General features: G+C 41.5%; 1 protein-coding gene across 4 annotated transcripts in view; it reads left to right on the forward strand.

The window, feature by feature from the left end:
• oxr1a (oxidation resistance 1a) overlaps positions 1-20857 on the forward strand; it is a 180717-nt gene that overhangs the window by 150681 nt on the left and 9179 nt on the right. For 3 of the 4 annotated variants that reach the window (XM_083919230.1, XM_083919233.1, XM_083919232.1), the window contains 6 exons: positions 6416-6568; positions 10138-10322; positions 12631-13277; positions 13370-13408; positions 16235-16400; positions 18736-18901. In XM_083919230.1, coding sequence (XP_083775356.1) covers positions 6416-6568; positions 10138-10322; positions 12631-13277; positions 13370-13408; positions 16235-16400; positions 18736-18901 — 1356 coding nt within the window. The remainder of the gene's footprint in view (positions 1-6415; positions 6569-10137; positions 10323-12630; positions 13278-13369; positions 13409-16234; positions 16401-18735; positions 18902-20857) is intronic. The other variant, XM_083919231.1, reaches the window with a different exon arrangement.

Here is a 20857-nt window from a genome sequence, read left to right on the forward strand (position 1 = left end):
TTCTCACTGTATTAACTCTCATTTCAGACAGTTATCATCCCACACAGCAACATAATGTAAACTAGAAACATTATCTTCAACACATGCCAACAAGCCAAACGAAATCACCTTGTGTTGCCTCGAGCAACAGCTCTCAGCTTATGGGCAGCGAATGCATCTTCACAGTCCTCTTTTATGAGGTCTGTATGGGACATGTGATGGGTGTTATTTCGTTAGTGACACATAACACCCATTTCTCAGATGTGCCACATGTAATGAGAGGGAATGGGACACATGTTTGTTGCACATTTCTATGAGAGAGGACTTGTTTTGACCCTAGATGCTAATTTCAACCCAGGTGTGTGCTGCACATGTGGACAACATGTGTGTTTCTGGTTCCCAGGGGTCTCATTTATAAACTGTGCTTAGAATCCTTCAGAAAAAACTGTGCGGCGCACATTTGCACACAGTCTTTCCTTTATAAATACTGATAAATTCCCACCTACTGATAATTGTGCGGAGATGATCCGCACAGTGTCATCCCCCTTTTTCTCCCACTATCTTCCATAAATGGCATATGCTAAATAGCTCATGAATATGACCGCTCTCTTAATGAGGACGTTACAGTGACAGACGTGTAGAAAATGAAGGCGGAAAAAGCAAAGTTCTCTGAGAAGGAAATGGAGCTTTATGGAGGTTGAGCACCGCAAAAATGGGTTGTTTGAAAGCCAGAGCGAGTGGCAACATGTCACCACAGCTGTGAATCAAGTTAACTCCATCGCTGTTATTTGTAAGGAAGTTTAGCATATTCATATATAACATTTCGAGGGCTATTTAAAAAATGTGAATTATATGGCGGGTCTTAATGTGTTTACATGTATGAAGTGAGAAAAGAAATAAAGGTTGATATTCCAGAGCATTATTTGTGACACTGAGATCCACACATCAATCCTTTCTATCTCACCAGGGTCAAATTTGACTGAAAATAGATGCATGTAATCATTTCCTGAATTTAAAAAAATTATTGTATCTGACAAAATTTACCTTTTCAATTCATAATTGTAGGCCATAACTTTGCACAAAAGTTTTTCACAACTTCGGCCAAAAGGACACACCTGCCGACTTATGCAGTTCGAAAATTCAATTAAACGCGTTATTAAAAACATGTAGACTTGATTATTAATTCAATTCATCATTAAACTGCATGCCAACAGTACATGTCAGTTTAGCCTATCCACAACTACATCTAGGCTTTATACAGTGTGAAATATATTTATCCTGCCAATTATTTTAAAGTTAATGTGTGTTTTTTTCTGCTGACTCAGCAGTATTTCATTGTGTTTCCGTCAAGTGTCGCTGATTCCCGAGTCGGAAAAAATTTGCCGGAGCTCTACGCACGGGTTATATTTAGCGTAGAAATACGCAAATCATTTTTCTAGAAATATCAACGTTTGCAACCGCACATTGTACCGCACATTTCTGCCTACGCAAGGTTTCTTCGAGCTTTATAAATGAGGCCCCTGGTGTGTTTTAGTCAGTTTTAACTTTTATTTTTCCAATGGAAAAGGCTACTCTTCTTTTCATATTTAACCTTGGAGCAGAAAGGCCAGGTTGAATGAGTCCTTGGGAAGTGACTCGCCGAGAAGTGGAGCGCTTAAGTGCAGTTGTGTAGGTGAGGTGTGGAGTGGAAGACGAGCTGCTTCAAACAGACATATTCCTACACATCTACAGCTGAATCACTGAAATTCAACAGTAGATGTCCTCTTAGTTCAGGGATCATTTTCTTTTTTCTGGTTTTAAGGATGTTCTTCTCATTTTTTCTCCTCATTATCTCCATTTTACATGTTTAGCTCCCTTTCTCATCTGCTTGTTTGGAGAGGCTGGTTTTGGCCCGGCCCCCTCAGCCTTCCCTGGCTGCCTGTGTCTGGGCTTCTTGTGTCGGTGTGGGTCAGTAGCTGCAGGCTGTTTGTCGACTGCACTGGGAGACGGAGAGGGGGAGGTGTGGGGGTGGGTGTCAGGAGGACAGCAGACAGTTGTTGGGCTCTGGCTCTCTTCTCTACGCTCTTCACTGCACTTCTCCGTCGGCTTTTGACGCCCTCCCCTCCTGGTCGAAACCCCCCTCGATGATAACTCCCACATGCTCCTCTCTGTCCTCCATTTCCCTTTTGTTCTTTGTCCTCACTCCAATCACTCTCTTTCATTGCCTTTAGCTCCCTTTATCTCCTTGTCTTTTTATTTCTCCACAGCAGCTGTGCACTGCTTTCCTTTTTTTGCTCGCTTCTGAAACAGTTTCTACCCCCTTATTGTCTTTCATGTCCCTATTTCTCCTATCACTTATGTCTTCTCATCTTTCCATCCTTCAGCAGTCATTCAGAGTCACAGACAGTCCAGCCTGCAGAGCATTACTCAGCCAATCAGACCAACAGTTTTGCTGCCCTACAAAATGTCTCCCAGTCAGATTGCTGTCCCTGGTGATAGTTATTCAGACAGGCTTCAGTCAGTCTCTCCCCATGGCTCAGACAGTGCATGGCAACAGGCCACTGGTAGAAACACCTCCTGTTTCCAGCCCAGCAGACACACCATCTGTAGCAGTTTGCAGAGTTACCATGGTGCACATGAAGAAGCTGTAACAAAATGGCTCTATAGTTTGTGTGTCAACATATATTAGAACATCATTTACATTCCGTCTTGGCTGTGGAGCATCTGGCTCATTACATTATTACGCAAAGAGTTTATATTTGTTCTGTTTTTTATCATTCTCATATCAGTAATAGATTCGTCTTGATTAAAGATACCATATATTTTGCAGGACTCCATACTCAATACAGCATAACCACAAAAGAATGTAGGATGCTTTTATATGTAGGCATTGAGGATGTTAGGATTAACTGATTTTGTGATAACTGCGGTGACTTAATGTCATTACTTCATGATGTCATGGCTTCATAACCTTTGTAGAAGGTATGATACAAATTGCAGAAGCTATGATATTCATGGCCTTCACACGTGTGCACAGGTTTGTTTTGTGTGAGAGAGAGTTGTGACCCTCACCTGAGAAAAAGAGCGGTTAAAATGTCACTGACATTTCAGTCTTATATCTGCCCAAAAAAGCACTTTAATTCATCCCTCTGTTCCCCGGTCACATACGCATCTGCCTCCACTGATTTCATTCAGCATTTTGTTCGGGTCAGGGGTTAGGGTTAGTGTCAGGGTTAGGGGGTAGTGTTAGGGTCTACATAGGCCTATTTGCCGTGGCATTCCGCACTGATATAAAAAATAACTAACCGGGGAACATCAGACCCTTTTTTACGAAAAAGGGTCTGATGTTCCCCGGTCACATACAAAGCGGGGAACATAGGACCCGTGGAACATAGGTACGCTCCCAAATGATCAGAGAGTTGTTATAGAAAATAAATAACCAGTTTGCAAAGAGTCCAACACTTCATACGTCATACGGCCAACATGTTAGAGATACTCATCCAGCCCTTTAAGCTTAAGTCAAAAAAGTAAACTAGTGAATGTAACGTTACTAAGCTGGACCAAACCAGTTTAAACTGGGTTGGAGTAGTTCACTATGTGTTACTGTTTGCTGTCTGAACCCTGTAGGTATATGTAGTAGTTACCTGGATGTAACTCCAGTTCTATGAGGACGTGCTGAAACCTTTATTTCAAGGGCCACATAGCGCCCAATTTGATCTCAGGTGGGCCGGGCAACTAAAGTCATATCAGAATAACCACAAATAACGACAACCCCAGATTTTTCTTTTCGTTTTAATGCAAAAAATAAGTACATTCAGAAAATTCACATTCAGTTAACTATCTTTTTACAAAACATTATGAACCTGACTTAATAAAAGTTGAACTTCAGGTTTTTAATTTGGGTTTGAGCCCAAAACCGCTAACGTGGATCAGGCTTGAGTTGGGTCTGTACAGCGGGTTCCTGCAGGGTCATGCCTGATTTTGGGGCCTGATAATAGCCCTTGCATGCATCAGCTTCATTAAGAGATTGACATGCTTATTATTGAGCTACTTTGATGACTTCCTGGAATAGGAAACAAGGTCAGTCTGTCAGTTTGAGCCGACACTTGATCGTTTCAATGTGTTTCAAGGTGTTTATTGCAAGGCTAGTAGCCTATATTGTCCCTGTGTTTGTTCATCCCAAATGAAACATCTTAATTAATATCTTAATTAAATGCTTACTGTGGCCCCTCATATTAAAAAGAGTTCATTCATGGCATAACTTGTTTCAGGACGACATTTGCACATTTTCTATGCACAGAAATTCGTAAAGTGGTGAACAAAAGATGGTGACGGAACGGAAGTTGACCCTGTCTAGCAGCAACAACGCACCAAAAACACTGTTACATGACAGATTTTAGCCAACAAAAGGTGACAGTTAGGGTGAGACATGAAAACCACTGAGTTAGGATTAGAAAAAAGGCAGTGGTTTGGTCAAGTACGTCCATCCTCATAAATAAGAGTCGACCTGACATCAAAACACACCAGCTGCTCCATCATGGTTAGTTTGCTTGCTTGACAATGTTTTTGTACGACCCTCAGTGGACACGTATATGAACTAGCTGTTGCTTTTATTGAAAAATTGCAGTTCATGTCTTTAATTTTTACACTTTGCAATGTCATCCCACGGGCCAGATTGGACCCTTTTGACTGGCCGGTTCTGGCTCACGGGCCGTGTGTTTGACCCCCTGCTCTATTTTTATTATAAAGTAGGCTCACGTGTTTTATGTGCAGGACCAAAATAATTCTTACATAGTATAGTATATATATAGTATATCAAATAATAAAATCCCTGATTAATAATCGTAAAACTGTGATATTTCAATACTTGCAATAATCACAACATCATCAATAATTAACATCACATTATAACCTCCTTAGAAGGCTTATATATCTATCATTCATATTTTTATTATTTTTATAGGCTTCTTTTTATTGTTTTTTCCCCACTCAGTTTACATCCAGCTGCACATACTTGGTGCACTGGTTGCTACACCAATACACCAATGTGCTGTAGTGTATGACCCGCTGCTGCTAAAATAGATGAAATGCATGTAGTTAGCTTGTTTCTAGCTGAACGGACCGCCTGCAGGCCCAGGGCCCCTGGACCTCACGTTCTAATTGGAAAGTCAATCAATCATCAAATTCTTTTTAAATTATTATTTAAATAGAACCCAAATTATTTCATATTAGGATAGTAACAGTTGTTCATCTAGCATTGCATTAATTACACTTAAAATATAATGGGACTATTATTAAGATAGTGTTTGTTATAACAGAGGATTAGGGCTTTGAAATAGTCTTAACTCATTCGTATATGTTGATAAAAGTGCTCCCCTTCTTAAAAAAGATCCCCACACATTGAGTCAAAATAACACTAACCCATGGAGTAGTGCCAAAAGCACAATAATTGTATCCTCGATCTGGTATGAGAGTTTTTCACCTAATTGCCTTTGTGTTGCTCCGGCACACAGGAGGCACATTCATTTGGCCTGCCTTCAGGTTTCTTTTAACCAGATTGTCCTGCTATGCAGAAAATATCTGTTTATATAGATAATACATTTAGGGACTCAAAGGCATTAGTGTGATGAAATGAGACAAGAATTAGTTCCACCACGTATTACTAAGTGAACCAACCTATGCTCCTTCGACAGTGCTTATTATTTAGTCGGTTTGGTTGAACTCTAGATGAGAATGCCAGAGAGATTTAGAGATGGCCCATTTGTAGGCATGATGAGAGAATGGAACACGGCTTTTACAGTTTCGGATGTGTCGCTTAATTTCACTTTACTCCTAACTATAACATTTTCCCATTTCTGTTTAATGTGTCAAAAAAGAAACTAGTCCAGTCTCAAGAACAGATGATGTTTATTATAAAAGTATGTGCTGGACGACATGGCCAAACAAATTCTATCCTTATATCGGTCATTTCTTATGTCAATCTAGCATCTTTTCTGTAGGGTTTTGATTCTCTGCCCAATCATCGGTCTGTAATTTCACAATTCCCCCAGGCTTGAATCTGGTCGGGTTCACACAAATTTCCTATTTAACTTACATGCATGAATTCAGGTTTCTGCTGCTGTGATTCAGGCCTGGACAGAAACTATTCAGGTTCATGGTGGGTCAGGACAGATTCTTTTGGCCCGATCGCAGCTCATAAATAGTGTATATGAAATAACTGCATGAAATTTAAACAACAAATTTAATCTCAAAATATTTCACATCAGATTTTCTGAGAAATTAGAGCTAGTATGTGCTTGTTATTATCAATTTAGATGATGTAACTGTTTATCACGATATATCAGCATGATTTTATCACCATCTTATACTCATTGAAAGACAATAAATAATCATATTAAATGATCGCAGCCCTTGTATTAACAAATGGTGTCAACACCCCCACCCATCCTATCTCAAGGACTCTGATGGCCCCCCCAGACCAGAAGGCATTCACCCTCCAGTGTTCTCTGCCCTGCGCCAGTCCAGAGTGGTGTCATCCACCTCCGAGGAGGAAGAGGCCCTCACAGAGAAGTTCCTCAAGATCAACTGCAAGTACATCACTGGTGACAAGGTAAAAGAAAAGATACGCCTATCTATGAGTATGGGCACTTGGTTAAGGACCATCCTGATCATGTGACAGACTAAAAGAAAAACACTCCTGTGACAGTTGGAAAGAGAAGTGTTTGTATTTCTATCAAACTAAATCTATAATCATACAGCACAGCTGCATGTACCCAACACACTTCATATTCCAAAAGACTGAGCTAAAGATGTGGAATCAAACAAAAAAATGAAAGTCCACATTGGTTTGTTCTTCAGTTTTACAAACCATCAATACCATAAAACATCAAGAACTTCTGTTGAGATTCAGCCATTTCCGCCATTCCACAATAATACAGGAACAAATCAGCACAAATATCATTTCAGTTGCTGCACAATGCTGTCTATGATGACCACTCTTAGGGCGCACTCACACTGTCCATTCGCACCGTGCCCAAGCACGTTTCTAAAGTCTAGTTTGTTTGACCAGTGTGCGACCAGTGTGCATGCGCATGTGTGCGAGAACGTACACGAGGCCTACGGCGGTTCTGAGGTCATTTATGTGCGCCTGTTCGGACATAGAAAATAGAATGAGGGACCATGCGTGGACATTTAACAACAACAACAATGGCGGCGAAAGGTTCACGTTGGTGTGATGCGGAGGTGGAGTGTTTACTGCAGATTTGGTCAGATGAAAATATTCAAAAACAGTCGGACAAGACGCACAAAAATTCTGAGGTCTATGGAAAGATTTGTAAACAAAGCAACGCATAGCAATGATGTCAATCAATGCGTGTGACGTGTAACGGCGTGACAAACGGGTCACGGTACGGACGGACAGTGTGAGTGCGCCCTTAGTTGTTTTAAGGTCTATTCACACTTTGCATTCATACAGTGCCCAAGCACAATTCACAGCTAAAGTCTAGTTTGTTTGACTAGTGTAAGTACACCTGTTCTGTGCTTAAGCACGGTACACTTCCCGACTGCGGTCCAGTTGAGAGAGGCGGGCTTTAGTAAAGCACGATTGCACATGTACGAGCATTGACGGCGTTCCTGAGACTATTTATATGCGACTGTTCCCCGCAACGGACATTTAAAAAGATTGCGCGGAAGGGTTTGCAGTGGTCTGATGCAGAGGTGAGTGTTTACTACTGATTTGGTCAGATGAAGATAAAGACAAAACAAATTCTCTGAGGGGTGATAACGTATAATCAAGAAGCAATAAAGCCGGGGCTCCGATCATTTCAAGTAATGTGAGTGAAGGAGGGAGGGGGCATCACGCTAAAGCACGGCACAATGTGAAATCACTGACTGAAGCAAATGTAAACAAGACAGACGGAAGGATTTCTACATTTTTATCAAGGCCAAAATAATTGTGATTCATGATGTCATCCTGATAATCATCAAGATCACAGCAGACTCAGAGAGCATCACAGACTTACATTAGTTGTTGTGGTTGATCAACACATACACAGCAATGATAAACTGCATTCACTCGTGAGGATATTCATGGTATTCAGGATTATCCTGATAATAGAAATTCACTACGATCAACTTATTGTGATTATAAAAACCATCATAAAATGATTACCATCCAGTGATGACCCCAAAATGCATTGGAATCTTTCACGACTGTCATCTTGTAAATCAGAAGCATCCAGTTTGTTGTTGTTGTTTTTTGTCGTTGAATTTATTGAAGAAACCTTGAACGAGCATGAAATGAGAATATAGTAAACAGTGTGGGCACATGTGTGGGCACTACATATGATTAAGCCTGTAGAGCAACACATGAAGGGAAGCATCTCGTCTGCTGATCATGTTGTTCAGATGGAGCCCCTCAACGTGTTTTAAACTGAGTTATCTGAACTCAGGGTCTTAACAGGTTATAACAGTTAAATGTCCTTATCACATCTGTTTTTTGTCTCCGTTTATTAATTTTTTGACTGAGATCTGGTACTAAAATGATTGTGTTACTGTTTGGCCTCGGCTCTTGAAACAAAATTTAAATTGTGTAGGATAATACAAAAGTAACAACTGTGAAAAAAAACAAGCAAAAAGTAAGAAAACATACAGTATGTGCACCTCAAAGATACTTTTTGATGACACACTGAACACACACACACACACACACACACACACACACACACACACACACACACACACACACACACACACACACACCAGATCCGACCTGTGTGTGTGCGTATGGTCAGGTCATGGTTTTATTCCCAGGACGTCCTACACTGAAATATACAGTCCACCCAGCTGGTCCATCACTGCCTATCTGAAAGTGTGCATGTGTGCGCACCAACCAGTGTTACTCAAAAAACAAATTAATATATTACTCATTTCAAAAGTAATGTTATTACTTTACTTAGAAAAGTAACTTGTTACATAACTTGTTATATTACTTTCCGTTACTCTGAGTAAACCCCATCCCTGATCGTGTCCAGTTTGTCCTGAGAATGAAGTCTATGAACGAGCTAAAGAGCCATCTGTGTGCTGGGATATTTGACCTGAGGCTGAAGGCAAAAAGGTACCTGACTTTAGCTACTAACTGAGCTGACATAGTAATACCCAAAAACGTTGCTCTAAAAGTATATGTGCTGCCAAATTGTCTTGAATAATTAATAACATGACGAGACACGCAACAAACTGCTGCTGCCATCACCAGAATAAAGCAAAGCAGACATCGGCAGCTGTAGAGACAAAGACTATATCTTTGAAAGCTTTCATCAGCTCAACTTCCATCAGACTGTATTCTTTGTCCAGATAGCTTGCAAATGATTTTCTTCCTGGAAGTCTTCTGTCGCCCGTGGCAGGTATTTTCTCAAAGATCTGTTTGAAAGACAGCGAGTCAACTGTGGAGATGGGCAACGTCTCATCCACCACATCTCCAGCCACAGGCTTCATAAGTTGTGTGTCCGTTGTCGCCTGCTGTCCACGACCACGATTAAAATCCAATTTTGATTGTTCAGCCACTGAGGGGCAACAGCCGTTGACATGTGCATCTTTCCGGCTAGAAAATGAGTCCGCTGGGGATTTTAAAAAAAATGTCCAGCCAGAGGATTGCGTTGTTCAATTTAAATGAGTGACAAAAAGTAAAGTTGTAAGAAGATGTTTTATGGAGGGGTAACTGTAATATTATCACCACAATCAGAAATACCTATAATAATAATTGCTGGGGGAAATTGTTTTCATTTTTTTATCAGTAATTGGTTACACTACTCGTCACTGGGAAAAGTAACATTATTACAGTAACTGGCCAACACTGGCGCTAACACACTGCTATACACTATCCCAGCACCTGTCCTGCTAACACACCAACACACAGAGATCCATGGTATCGAACCACTGCTGATTCACTCCCAGGTACCAAATGAAAGCACCTAAGTGGTCACTGCTGGTAGTCAATAACTTCTACTTGATTTAGGACATTTGTGCTCTCAAATTGATTTGGCTTCCAGTTGTTCATGTGACAGAGGTGCTTTTGATTATCTTTTATCAGTAGCTAAAGACACTAAGCTGTTCCTTTTATGTGGGATCCTGATGGATCCGTTTGTTCCTCACCCATCCATCTCCTTCCTTGTGTTGATTCAGGGTGCAGTGAGCGGGGTGTTGCTGGTGACACCCAATAACATCATGTTTGACCCTCACCGGATGGACCCACTGGTTCAGGCCCATGGGTGTGAGGAGTATGGCATCATGTGTCCTCTGGAGGAAGTACAGTCTGCTGCCATCTGCAAGGAGATTACCGACCCCAAGATCAGAGAGGCTGTGCCCGAGTAAGACAACACACTGACATATGCTTGTTGTTGAGTGTTGTTGAGCCTTGATGATGACTACACACGTAGTTATTTAAAGTATATGCAGCTATAAACATTGACTTCTGACTCTTAATTTGCTCCTTTTCCATTCATTCTTATAGTTCCATTTTATAGCTCTCCCTACAGTTAAATTCCAGATGCTTTTCTGCCTCAGAAAAGCAGCGACCTCGCCATAATCAGTGTCTTTGTCTGCTGCACCCACGGTCAGATTACATCAACCAACCACTTTGAAGTTTTACCTTTAATTCTTTCACCCCCACATACCAAAATAAAAAGGAAACAGCAATTACATCAGGGTTAATAAAGTATGCCTTCACCCTCCTACGTTCTGATTGCTCACCTCTTTACGCAGTAGGAAGCAGCCACTTCACAGGAGTCACTTGTTTCCTCCCACAGACTTTTTTTTCCTGCTTCATTTCAATTGTTTTAGTGTCGTCGTTGTTGTTGTTTTTTGTTGTTGTTGAAGACCAATTTATGCAAGGAGAAATAAGCTCTAGATTAAAAACACTGTGAAGTCTTTTTTCCCTCTCTTTCTCTTTCTCCCTCTCTCCTGCTTTGAATGACTTCAGCACATCTGCACCCACAGGACATCACTAGTTTCTCACACTGCTCTGGTTTGATCTTGGGACATTCTGACTCACTCTCTTCCACAGTTCAGTAACTGGAGTGGGTTTCTTACACATTACTTTGTTGTACCAAGGATTTTCCACAGGTTCCCACACAGGGTTTAGATCTGGACTCTGTTCTGGCCATTTCATTGTTTCAATATTCTTAGCTTCAGTGAACTGCTCACCTGTTTTACAGTGTGTCTTACATGGAAATTGCAGCTGATTGGGAGACAATTGTACTGAAGGTGTTGCATTTTGCTGAAGGAGGTCCACATAAACATTTGCATTCACCTGCCATGTAACTGTACAAGAGGCCCAGCTCCTGCTGCAGAAAACATCCCCCAAACCATGATAGGACATTACTGAAGTTGGGAAACATTATGTTCAGGCGTCAGACTGGGGAAAGACTGAAACCAAAGTGTGTAAAGAAGTCAGTTAAATTTGGAGGAGGAAGTGTCCAGCTCTAAACCCCATAGAGAATCTCTGGAAAATCTTCGGCATTCTATCAAATTCTGAACACTAAAGAATAACAGTATTTTTGAATAAATCAAGTATTGCTAATTTTTCTCTAATTTTGATCTCCAGTGTACGATTAAACAACTCAATAGTGTTTTACAACTACTGATTAATGGCTCTTAAGGGGCAGTGGTAGCCTAAGTGTTAGAGAAGCTTGTGTACAGAAGGTCATCTCTTAATCTGGGTGGGGAAAGTGAAAAGCAGTGCTTCATCCCAGTTGTTGGAGTTGAGCTGTAGAAGTAGATCAGGTTGTGGTTGTACTGGGCAGCTTCCATGTGTCAAAGGGGCTCTTTATATAGAAAATGCGTCACATTTGCGTCCAGGCAAAGGCTGTAATTTACAGTGGGATATGGAGGCAAATAAAAAATCATTGGGATTTTTTTTGGGGGATTTTTTTTTTTGACAGACTGCATATATAATTATATTCCTAAATCCAAACTACGTGTTCTAAGATGATCAGGGCAGCTCCCTGTGTCATTAACAGAGAGACATTTATAGGTTGCAACCCTTTTCTGTTGACACATAAATTAGTTAAGCTTGCTTTGAAATGCCCATTTGTGTAGTCTCATGTCATGTATGTCCTCCAGAAAAACTGTTCAGAATTATCATGTTTGATCTTTTTTAACTTTGTGTAATTTGTCGTCCTGCGGAAATAGCTCAAGTCAATTGTTAGAGCTTTCAGCAGGGAAATGCATGCATTTTGTATTCTGATTTTTAATGAATGGTTACTAGACATAAATGTGGGTGATGATTGGTTAAAAGTGTACTCCAGTGATTTAGTGTTGCACTTCTGTTAAGCTGTGGGACTTACATGTGACAATTTAAAACCGCAGGCATGGAGACCCCGACTTTTAGTCCCCAGTTTGAGTTATCTCCAAAAATACTAGATCCTACCTTTCCCATTACATGTCCCTGCTTTTCTGTAATATATCAAAATTTAGTATAATACACTTTTGTCAGACATTAGACCGCTCCTCCAGAGCCACAGGAGACATTGTACGATAGCTACAATACCATAAAATTTAAACTGATTTCTCTACAACATTTGCATGTAGAGTGTGTAGGGAAACATCCACATGTCCAAATATCTCATTATTATTGGTAGAGTTGTGTGTGTCTTATTGCTTCCCCATTACTTCCAGTGACCTGGAGCCTCTTCCAACTGAAAGACATCCCTCCCAGAAAGACCCAGAGCAGCGCCTTAGGGAGCCAGGGGCCAATGACAGCAGCAGCACGGCCCCACGCAGCACCGAGGGCTCCATCTCTGAAGACGTCTTCACTGAGTCGGAGCTGTCCCCCATCCGCGAAGAGGAGCAAGCGTCTAATGAAGACCTCCGTCTGGACAAGTCCTCTGGCGCTTCCACAGAGTCTGTGCAAACCGTCACCCAGGTGGAGACCCCCGGTACCGGGTCCAAGGCCTCGGTAAGCGCCCGTGGCTCAGTCAGTCAGTCGGATGAGTGTGAAAATCCACCAGACACTGCCACAGAAAGTGATAGCCAGTCCTCCATGGGATCCAAGCAGCAAAGTGTAGAGAAGCCACCAAGCACACCCACTACCACCACCAGCAGCACTAGCCAGGCCCAGGGCCCCAGCAGAAGCACCTCTCGCCCAGGGTCCCAAAGCTCAACCACCCCTGGTGCCACGGACGCCACCTCTGTCTCAGCCATTTCACAGGGGGAAGCCAACGAGGGGACATGCGTCTCCAAAACGGACACTATGCAACAAGGCAAGGAGGAAAAGGAGAGTGTAGAGGAGACGCAAGAGGACAGCACGCAGAACTCTGCAGAGGGTAAACACTTTTTCATAATAACATTTGGAAAACGTATAACACCATGTAAAGGACATTTCAGGTGATGAATCTGGGCTCACGTTGCCTTTTAGCTGCAACCCTACATCCATATTCTTCTGAAGACCATCAAAGTGAGTTCCTCTCCTCTCTGGCTGCTTCAGAATCACTTCTCATGTTGGTTTCTGATAACCTTTCCGTTTCCACTTTGCTTGGTGCTAGTAATTGGAATATAAAGACGAAGGGAAATGGCAGCCTCTCTGCTGTATCAGCTTGGCGGAGCTAGCCGGGCTTTATGCTGCACTTTGATCTCTGGCTCTGGTGGTCTGAGTCACCCCTTTAGGCGATAAGCTTAAGCCTATCAAACACCACAATGTCACAAACATACCTAATGCCCGAAGGGGGAACACAGGGACGATTAAACCCACATCAAAACGCCTTCTGAAACAGCATTCAGAGAGGTAATATTCAGATGTGACATCCCTCTCTGGTCTGCTTTCATGTGGTTTTGGACATAAACTAAATTCTGCAAAGCCTGGAATCAACTTATTCTGTGTTCATTGGCATGTTTAAGATAAGAGAATCACACCAGTGATTTGGGGGGTTTAACCTGCCAACTGTGGTGCGAGTGACTTAGTTATTTTTGGTCCATCCTACACCGATGATAGGGTGGAATAAATGAAGGATCTTAAAAGGTCTTGTGTTGTTCAGATCTTCTTTATCTCTGTACATTAAAGAACAAGACATCTTCCAGTCATTCAAAACAAATAGACAATGGCCAGTTTCACTTCATCACATCATTTGATTTCTTTACAACATCACGAGGAAATGTAGCTCTTTTCAGTAACATACTTTGAAATATCAGTGTCAGAGTATTATTGAATGCACCATCAAGTAGTTTAAAAACAACCCGTTCTCTAAACTGTATTATCACAAGAGTTGTACGGTATCGATATCATTAATCAGATAACACATATTTTAAAGTAGTTGATTGATGTTCCCTTTCAGTTATGACTGACAAGTCAAACTAGATAATAAAATAAAGTTCTACATTCATCCTCTGTATGTTCATGTTTTACAGAGAGTTTAGCCTGAGCCAGGCCATACAATAATGATAGGTCCGGTGTCTGATCGGTCAGTACTCGGTATCAATACGTTTGGGTATCGGAATCTGTATCAGGATGGAAAAAAAGTTCAGTGTATGGAAAATGGAAAGCAAAGACTTCCTGGAAGGTGGATGGCAGATACCATGCGATTAGTAGTAAACTGGCTAAAACATACAAAACCATAGCAGCATTCTTTGAATTAGTATCTGGGTGGCACACTTTTGGTTTTGTAGTCTGACAGTGGCCTCAGTAAGTCACACTCACTGACTCACCTGTGTCCCTACAACCCACTCAGGTTGACAGTGGGAGAGAAATTCACCATTTTCTCCCTGGCAATTATTGTCACGCAGAGAGCTGGGCTGCAAAAGCAGTTCTAATTCCCAGGGATCTCAGCAGGGCAGCCCATTATTCTGTGAACATTAGCACAGCCCACCCAAGTATCAGCAACAACCTCAAAAACATGCTGCATTAATACAGAAATAATGCATTTTGAAAATGAATTTGTCCCACTGAGCGTGTGAGCGGCAGATTAATTTAGTCTATCATTATTGCTAGTTATGTTGAGCTGCCTAACCAGGAGCTGACAGTATGTGCCAGTGTAATGTCAAGAGTACAGTACAGTGATCTCATTCAGCTTCCTGTGGCTGTGACCTTATAATAGGCCATTGATAATGTAACGCAGGCAAAAGACTCTGCCACTATCAATTATAGTTGCTGCTCCATTTATTTCTGTCATCTGTTGTTTTTCTGCCACTAAATGACTAATGCCAGATGAAGTAGCCAGTAAATAGAAGATAGAAAACTAGGTCATAGATAAAGCAAGTATTAGGGGGGAGAATACACAAAATATGCTGTTTGTAGATGAGAGACACTCATGATTTTTGGGAAATATGCTTATTTGGTTGAGGTTGATAAAACTATTGTGTCCGTATGGTAAATGTAAAGCTACAGCACTTTAGCTTAGAATAAAGACTGTAAACAGGGGGAGCAGCTAGCCTAGCTCTGTCCAAAACTAGCAAAAAACTGACTAATACAACACCCATTTATATATTCTGACAACCTCTACATGTTGTAAAACTGCCCTTTTTCCAAAATCCTGGAATATCCCCCCAATATTTATGAAATGGCTTTCATGATGACTGTTTGAGATACCATTATCTTTTAACAAGTTAACAACCTATAGCACTGTGAGAAGGTATAACAGCTTTTATAGAGTTTTGGGGGCTTACAGGATTCCATTATGTTTCAGGTTCTTTAATACAAATATTTTGAATGCAATCATTCATTATTGAGTACATGAGCTATTTAGGATATTTTTAAAACACTAACTAATTGACTTGTTATATCTCATTAGATTGATCCGCAGGGAAAAAATATTTTTTTAAAGATTATCTTTTGCCAGTTTTTTCAAGCCTTTATTATACAGGACAGAGAGGAAATGGGGTGAGAGAGAAAGGAGGAGATACGTAGCAAAGGGCGGCAGGTCGGAGTCGAACCCGCGGCCGCTGACCTGAGGACCCTCAGCCTCTTCACATGGGGCGATCGCTCCAACCACCGTGCCACCAGCCGCCCCGATCCGCAGGAAAACTTGGATGAGAAATCAGATTCCAGTTTCCCCATTTCCAGTCTGTATGCTAAGCTAACCAGCTGCTGGCTGTAGCTTTACATTTAACACAGAGATCTTAGAGTGTTAGCGAAATTCTCGTCTAAGTCTCAGCAAGAAATCCAATAGAAATATTCCCCAAAATGTCAAACTATTACTTTAAAACAATTTGTCCTGTTTGTTTCAGCTATTAAGCCATAACATAACACACTTTTATGCTTATCTGACCATGTGAGGATTTCCTCCCCCAGGTACTGGTTCTGCAGAGAGGCGGAAGCACCCCTCTCACAAGTTCCTGTGTCTGCGGGTGGGGAAGCCCATGAAGAAGACGTTTGTTTCTAACGCCAGCGCCTCCATGCAGCAGTATGCCCAGCAGGGCAAGAAGCACGAGTACTGGTTTGCTGTGCCCTCTGAGAGGTCAGTACCTCTGCTACACCTTTGAATACAAGCAAATCATTTTTGTGGTAGCCTGAATAACATGCTTTAATGTGTTGAAAGAAGTGCTGTACCGGATTACATGGAGCGATGTTGACAAACATAATAGCCTCTGATTAGTCATTTTACAGTGCGGCAGACTTGTTTTTAATGTAGAGAGCTGCAGGGATTTGTCCTCCTAACGTATTCCTAACACACAGTAGTCAGCTTACTTACTGGGAACCTCACCTTCAGTCCTTTAAATATTTGAAACCAATCAAATATGCATTCTCTGTGAGCTCTGACTCTCACTGCGGCTTCTGCCCATCTCCCTGTGCTGCCTCTGCCAGACAGCAAAAAGATTTAATATTCATCCGCTCTGCACGGAAGCAGACACGCGCACTTAATTCCTACGCTGGGGCATACACACACACACACACACACACACACACACAATCCATGCAATAATAAGGAAATTTCCCAAGCTCAGTCAGTTTTCCACCCACAAAGCTGTTCATGAACTTCTTCTGACCTACACTAACATTCAGAATGTTTTATATCAACTGGAAATAGCCTTGGCTTGTTTATGTGGTTTTCCAAGTTGGATCGCTCCGTCTGGATGTACAGTTGCCAAGCCAGCAGTAGTCATAATTACATTAGAGCTCTTCACACTGGAAGTAGACCCATGACATGAAAAAGTTGCGTAATATGTTTATATGGCAAATTAATCCAAATTGCAGCACTTGCTTAATTTAATAAGTCAGTTTTAAAAAGAAAAGCCATTCATTAAGAGCCAAATGTGGCTCCGGCCTTGTGGTAGTTGCATTATATGTTGTATCTTTTCATAGATAAGGAGCCAAAAGGACATACATGGAAATAATAAACATGAATATGAATCACAGCACCTCTTCTGCTTTTTAGTGCATGTGTCTTTACTATTACATCAGCAACACACATTGTGATCTCTGACTGCTAATCACATTTGAATCAAACAAACAGGCATGTCCTTTTTAGTTTGTCATTGTACCATAAATATGTCTCAGTTCTGCCGTGCATTGAGTAGCTTAGTGCAGTGATGGAATCCTCCTTACTTCATTATATGAACTTCAGAAGTCTTACTTGATCTAGCGTTTTTGTTTTCATATACAGGTTGCTTAGCTACAGCATTTTCCACCTGGGAAACAAGTTTTTCCGTGATGCGTGCTGCTCTAGGGATGTACGCCCCGGGGCATTGCAGATTCAAAGCTAATAGTAAAAGACGAGACTCGTACATGTTACTCCTCATTATTTCTAACTTGTTTTCCTTGGCACTGCCAGCAGAATAAGGTGTGTGGGAGGAGTGAGCATAAGCTGTTCGGACTGACAACACAGCAGCTCATAGTCCTTTTCTTCAGACACGGCTAGCCTCTTTGTAGCTTGACCTAGATGGGAGGCGACCCGCGTGATGTGTCTTTAAGTGTCCTGGCAATGGTGTGGGAAGAAAGGGAGGCCATTGAATGCACCACACACAACCATGACACTGAATACAGCTCAATCTACTTAGTCTGCACAGCTCTTTCATGTCTACCAGCCACAGCAGAATGTGACACAAAATCTATTCTGTATTTGTTTATGCTGCACTATCTTTTCCTAAACTGTTTACATAGTTGTCATGAAAAAGCGGTCACAAAGGGAAAGTGGGAGAGGGAGAGCTACAGGAGATAACGCACACATTTCTCATCATTACCACTAGACTTCCCCGTTTTAAGGGATCTGGCCATACACTGCTCTTATCAATATTTACATGTTAACAATGTATCAAGTGACTGTGTAATGTGAAAGGTATTGTTTTAAGTGATAAACTCGTAGAGAAATATCACCTGAGTTTGCAGGTCCCCTTAGCTCGAGCATTTTGTGCCAAATGTTTTTTTTTCCTTTAGTCTTACTGCTCTCATCAAGCTGCTGTTTGTCAGCAAACAATCGGATGAATCCACTGGACGCTACCCACCCAACACCGAACAGCATGCACAGTTAGTTAGCAACTTGCTACTGAACATGGTGAAGCATTTTGCAGCTAAAGAATATGAGAAGAATGCTTTAACATACCAAGTATTGAGTCATTCTTGAAACAAATTCACCAATATATTTATTGCTTCTAATCATAGACTGTATATTAATAATTTCAAAGTTACAATAGAACAATGTTAATATCACCGTGATGGATATCACCTTAAAGTCTTTGCTACTAGCTTTGATATTTTAGATGCACTGAAATAAGCATCTCAGGTGATGAGTGTTTTTCTTTTTTTTTTTAATCAAGCTTCTTCTCTCAAAGTTTTCCCTGTGTTTCGTCCCTCAGGTCCGACCACCTGTATGTGTTCTTCATGCAGTGGAGCCCGGACATGTACGGTGAGGGGGTCAGGGGGATGGGTCAGGAGCCTGGGTTTATGGTTGTCAAGAAGAATGAGGTGTCCGAAGCAGCGGAGGATGAGCCCATCACTGACCTCAATGTCAAGGAATGGGAGGTAAGGTCTACACAGCTAAAACTATTCCCTCATCTGGCTTACAGTCCACCTGTTGTGTTGTCTCAAGCCTCACAGATATGGATTGGATGTGGATATAGTCAGCCACTATTTAACCCCACGATCGAATCCATAAACTGTGAAGCCATAATCTTATGTGGTGTATTAAGTTTATCGTTGTATGTAAGTTACATGTTACTGTATTATATAATTGTTTTGATTTGCTCTCATTATGCGATGCATAGTGCAAACGTATTGTGCGGATCATTGTTTTTTTATTCCGTCCGAACTGTGTAGTCGTCAAACCTGAGTTTTGTATTCTGCTTCTGTCTCTTGCACATCTGTGTACCACTGCTTATTTCTTGATTTGATGGTAACTTCTTGTGTGAACGTTCTTTCACATGTAAGTTGTGTGAACACTTGCTTTGCTTGGAAATGCGCTTCTCTGAACTTCCAACCAAAGTGTTTTGCATGTTTGTGTAATTGTTTACTCCTCTCAGTTAGCGTGTTGTAGTTGCATCACATGTCTGTCACTGGACTGTCACTAGTGTCGGTCAGCATTTGGCAACTTATTTTGCTAAATGACAAAAGGCTAACACCATTATGAGTTGCTCAACGTATGAAGGGAAAGTGCACATTGAGCAATTAAACTGTTTGTCTTTGTTTTTTTGGCAATGAAATCACCCAAACTCATGTGGCACTGATGTGGGTTCAATCCGCCTTCTTTGTTTGTCAAACTAGCCTCTCAAAGTGTCTTCATTGCACATTTAGTGATGTGGAAGTAAGAGTGGGAAGTATAGACGAGGGAGGTCATCTCGATTTTCAGCACTGTTTTTTCAACATTGCACCGGTTGCACCACACTGTGGATAATGAGACGGATGCATTCATTGCATTAAGAAACTGAGAGGGTGGGAAGCAGTGGCCTGAATTTAAATTTTTAATGTAAATGAATGATGCAGGAAACAAAGTGCACCGATTGTTTTCCCCTACATAAGTAAATAGGAACCTGCTGCCCGTGTTTGTCCTGTTGACTTGCATTTTAAGGAACAGAATAGATGTTTTAGTCACAAAGTTTTGTCTAACTAATATCTTTTTGTTGAACTAAAATAACAAAACGTACGCTGAAAGTCATTTTAAGTCCTTCATATTAATTTGATTTAACTTCAACTTTTTGCATTGCTTTGGTTGTAACTCTGGGTTATTGTCGGTCTAAATCTGTAGAAGGGACTGTCTCTTTAATCCTGTCGGTTATGGGACCGGGGGGGGGTGTCATCTTTTTTTTTTTACCAATGGGGAGCCGGCTTCTCTCCTGTCCCGTATTGTTATTGGATTTGAGCGATGTCACACAAATCATACGGTACAGAGTATTGGAAAAGAAACGTTTCTATTTGAGTGGAGCAGGCTGACAGGCTTCGTACCGACTCCGTGTGCTTGTCTGGGGGCAACACGGGGACTACACGGGGACCACTTGGAGGATCTGTGATGTGACTTTCAGCCTCACCCAGAAAGCAAGACATGTTCTCTAGGAGGGTGAAAGACCAAGAGAAACGGCTGACTCCTAAGTATACCTGTGTACGTTCCTTGTGCCTAGTTCATGTGTTCGGTCTCCAGATGTAACGTTAAACATGCGTTCATGTATGTTGTCTGTCTGCTGCTGTTGTTGTTGTTAGCCAGCCATGCTAGCTCGCTAGCGAAGCTAACTAGCCCGCTAGCCCTTTAGCCGGTGCGGTGCAGGTCAGTGACTGATGTATAACAAAGTGGCCACTCTTTAAGCACTATCTGGCAGTCAGGAAGGCGCCCTCGTCGGTTGTCTCTCCTCTTAGCACCGTGTAATACGATGTGTAAAGTTTCCACTGGCAGGTAAAAGATGCACTTTTCTTCATTCACCGGTTCCTTTAACCTCACTTCACCTTACATTGTTTAGAGGCACAGGGTATCATGTTGAGTTTATAGCTTAA

The sequence above is a fragment of the Echiichthys vipera genome (assembly GCF_963691815.1).
Source record: "Echiichthys vipera genome assembly, chromosome: 8".
Taxonomy (NCBI): domain Eukaryota; kingdom Metazoa; phylum Chordata; class Actinopteri; order Perciformes; family Trachinidae; genus Echiichthys; species Echiichthys vipera.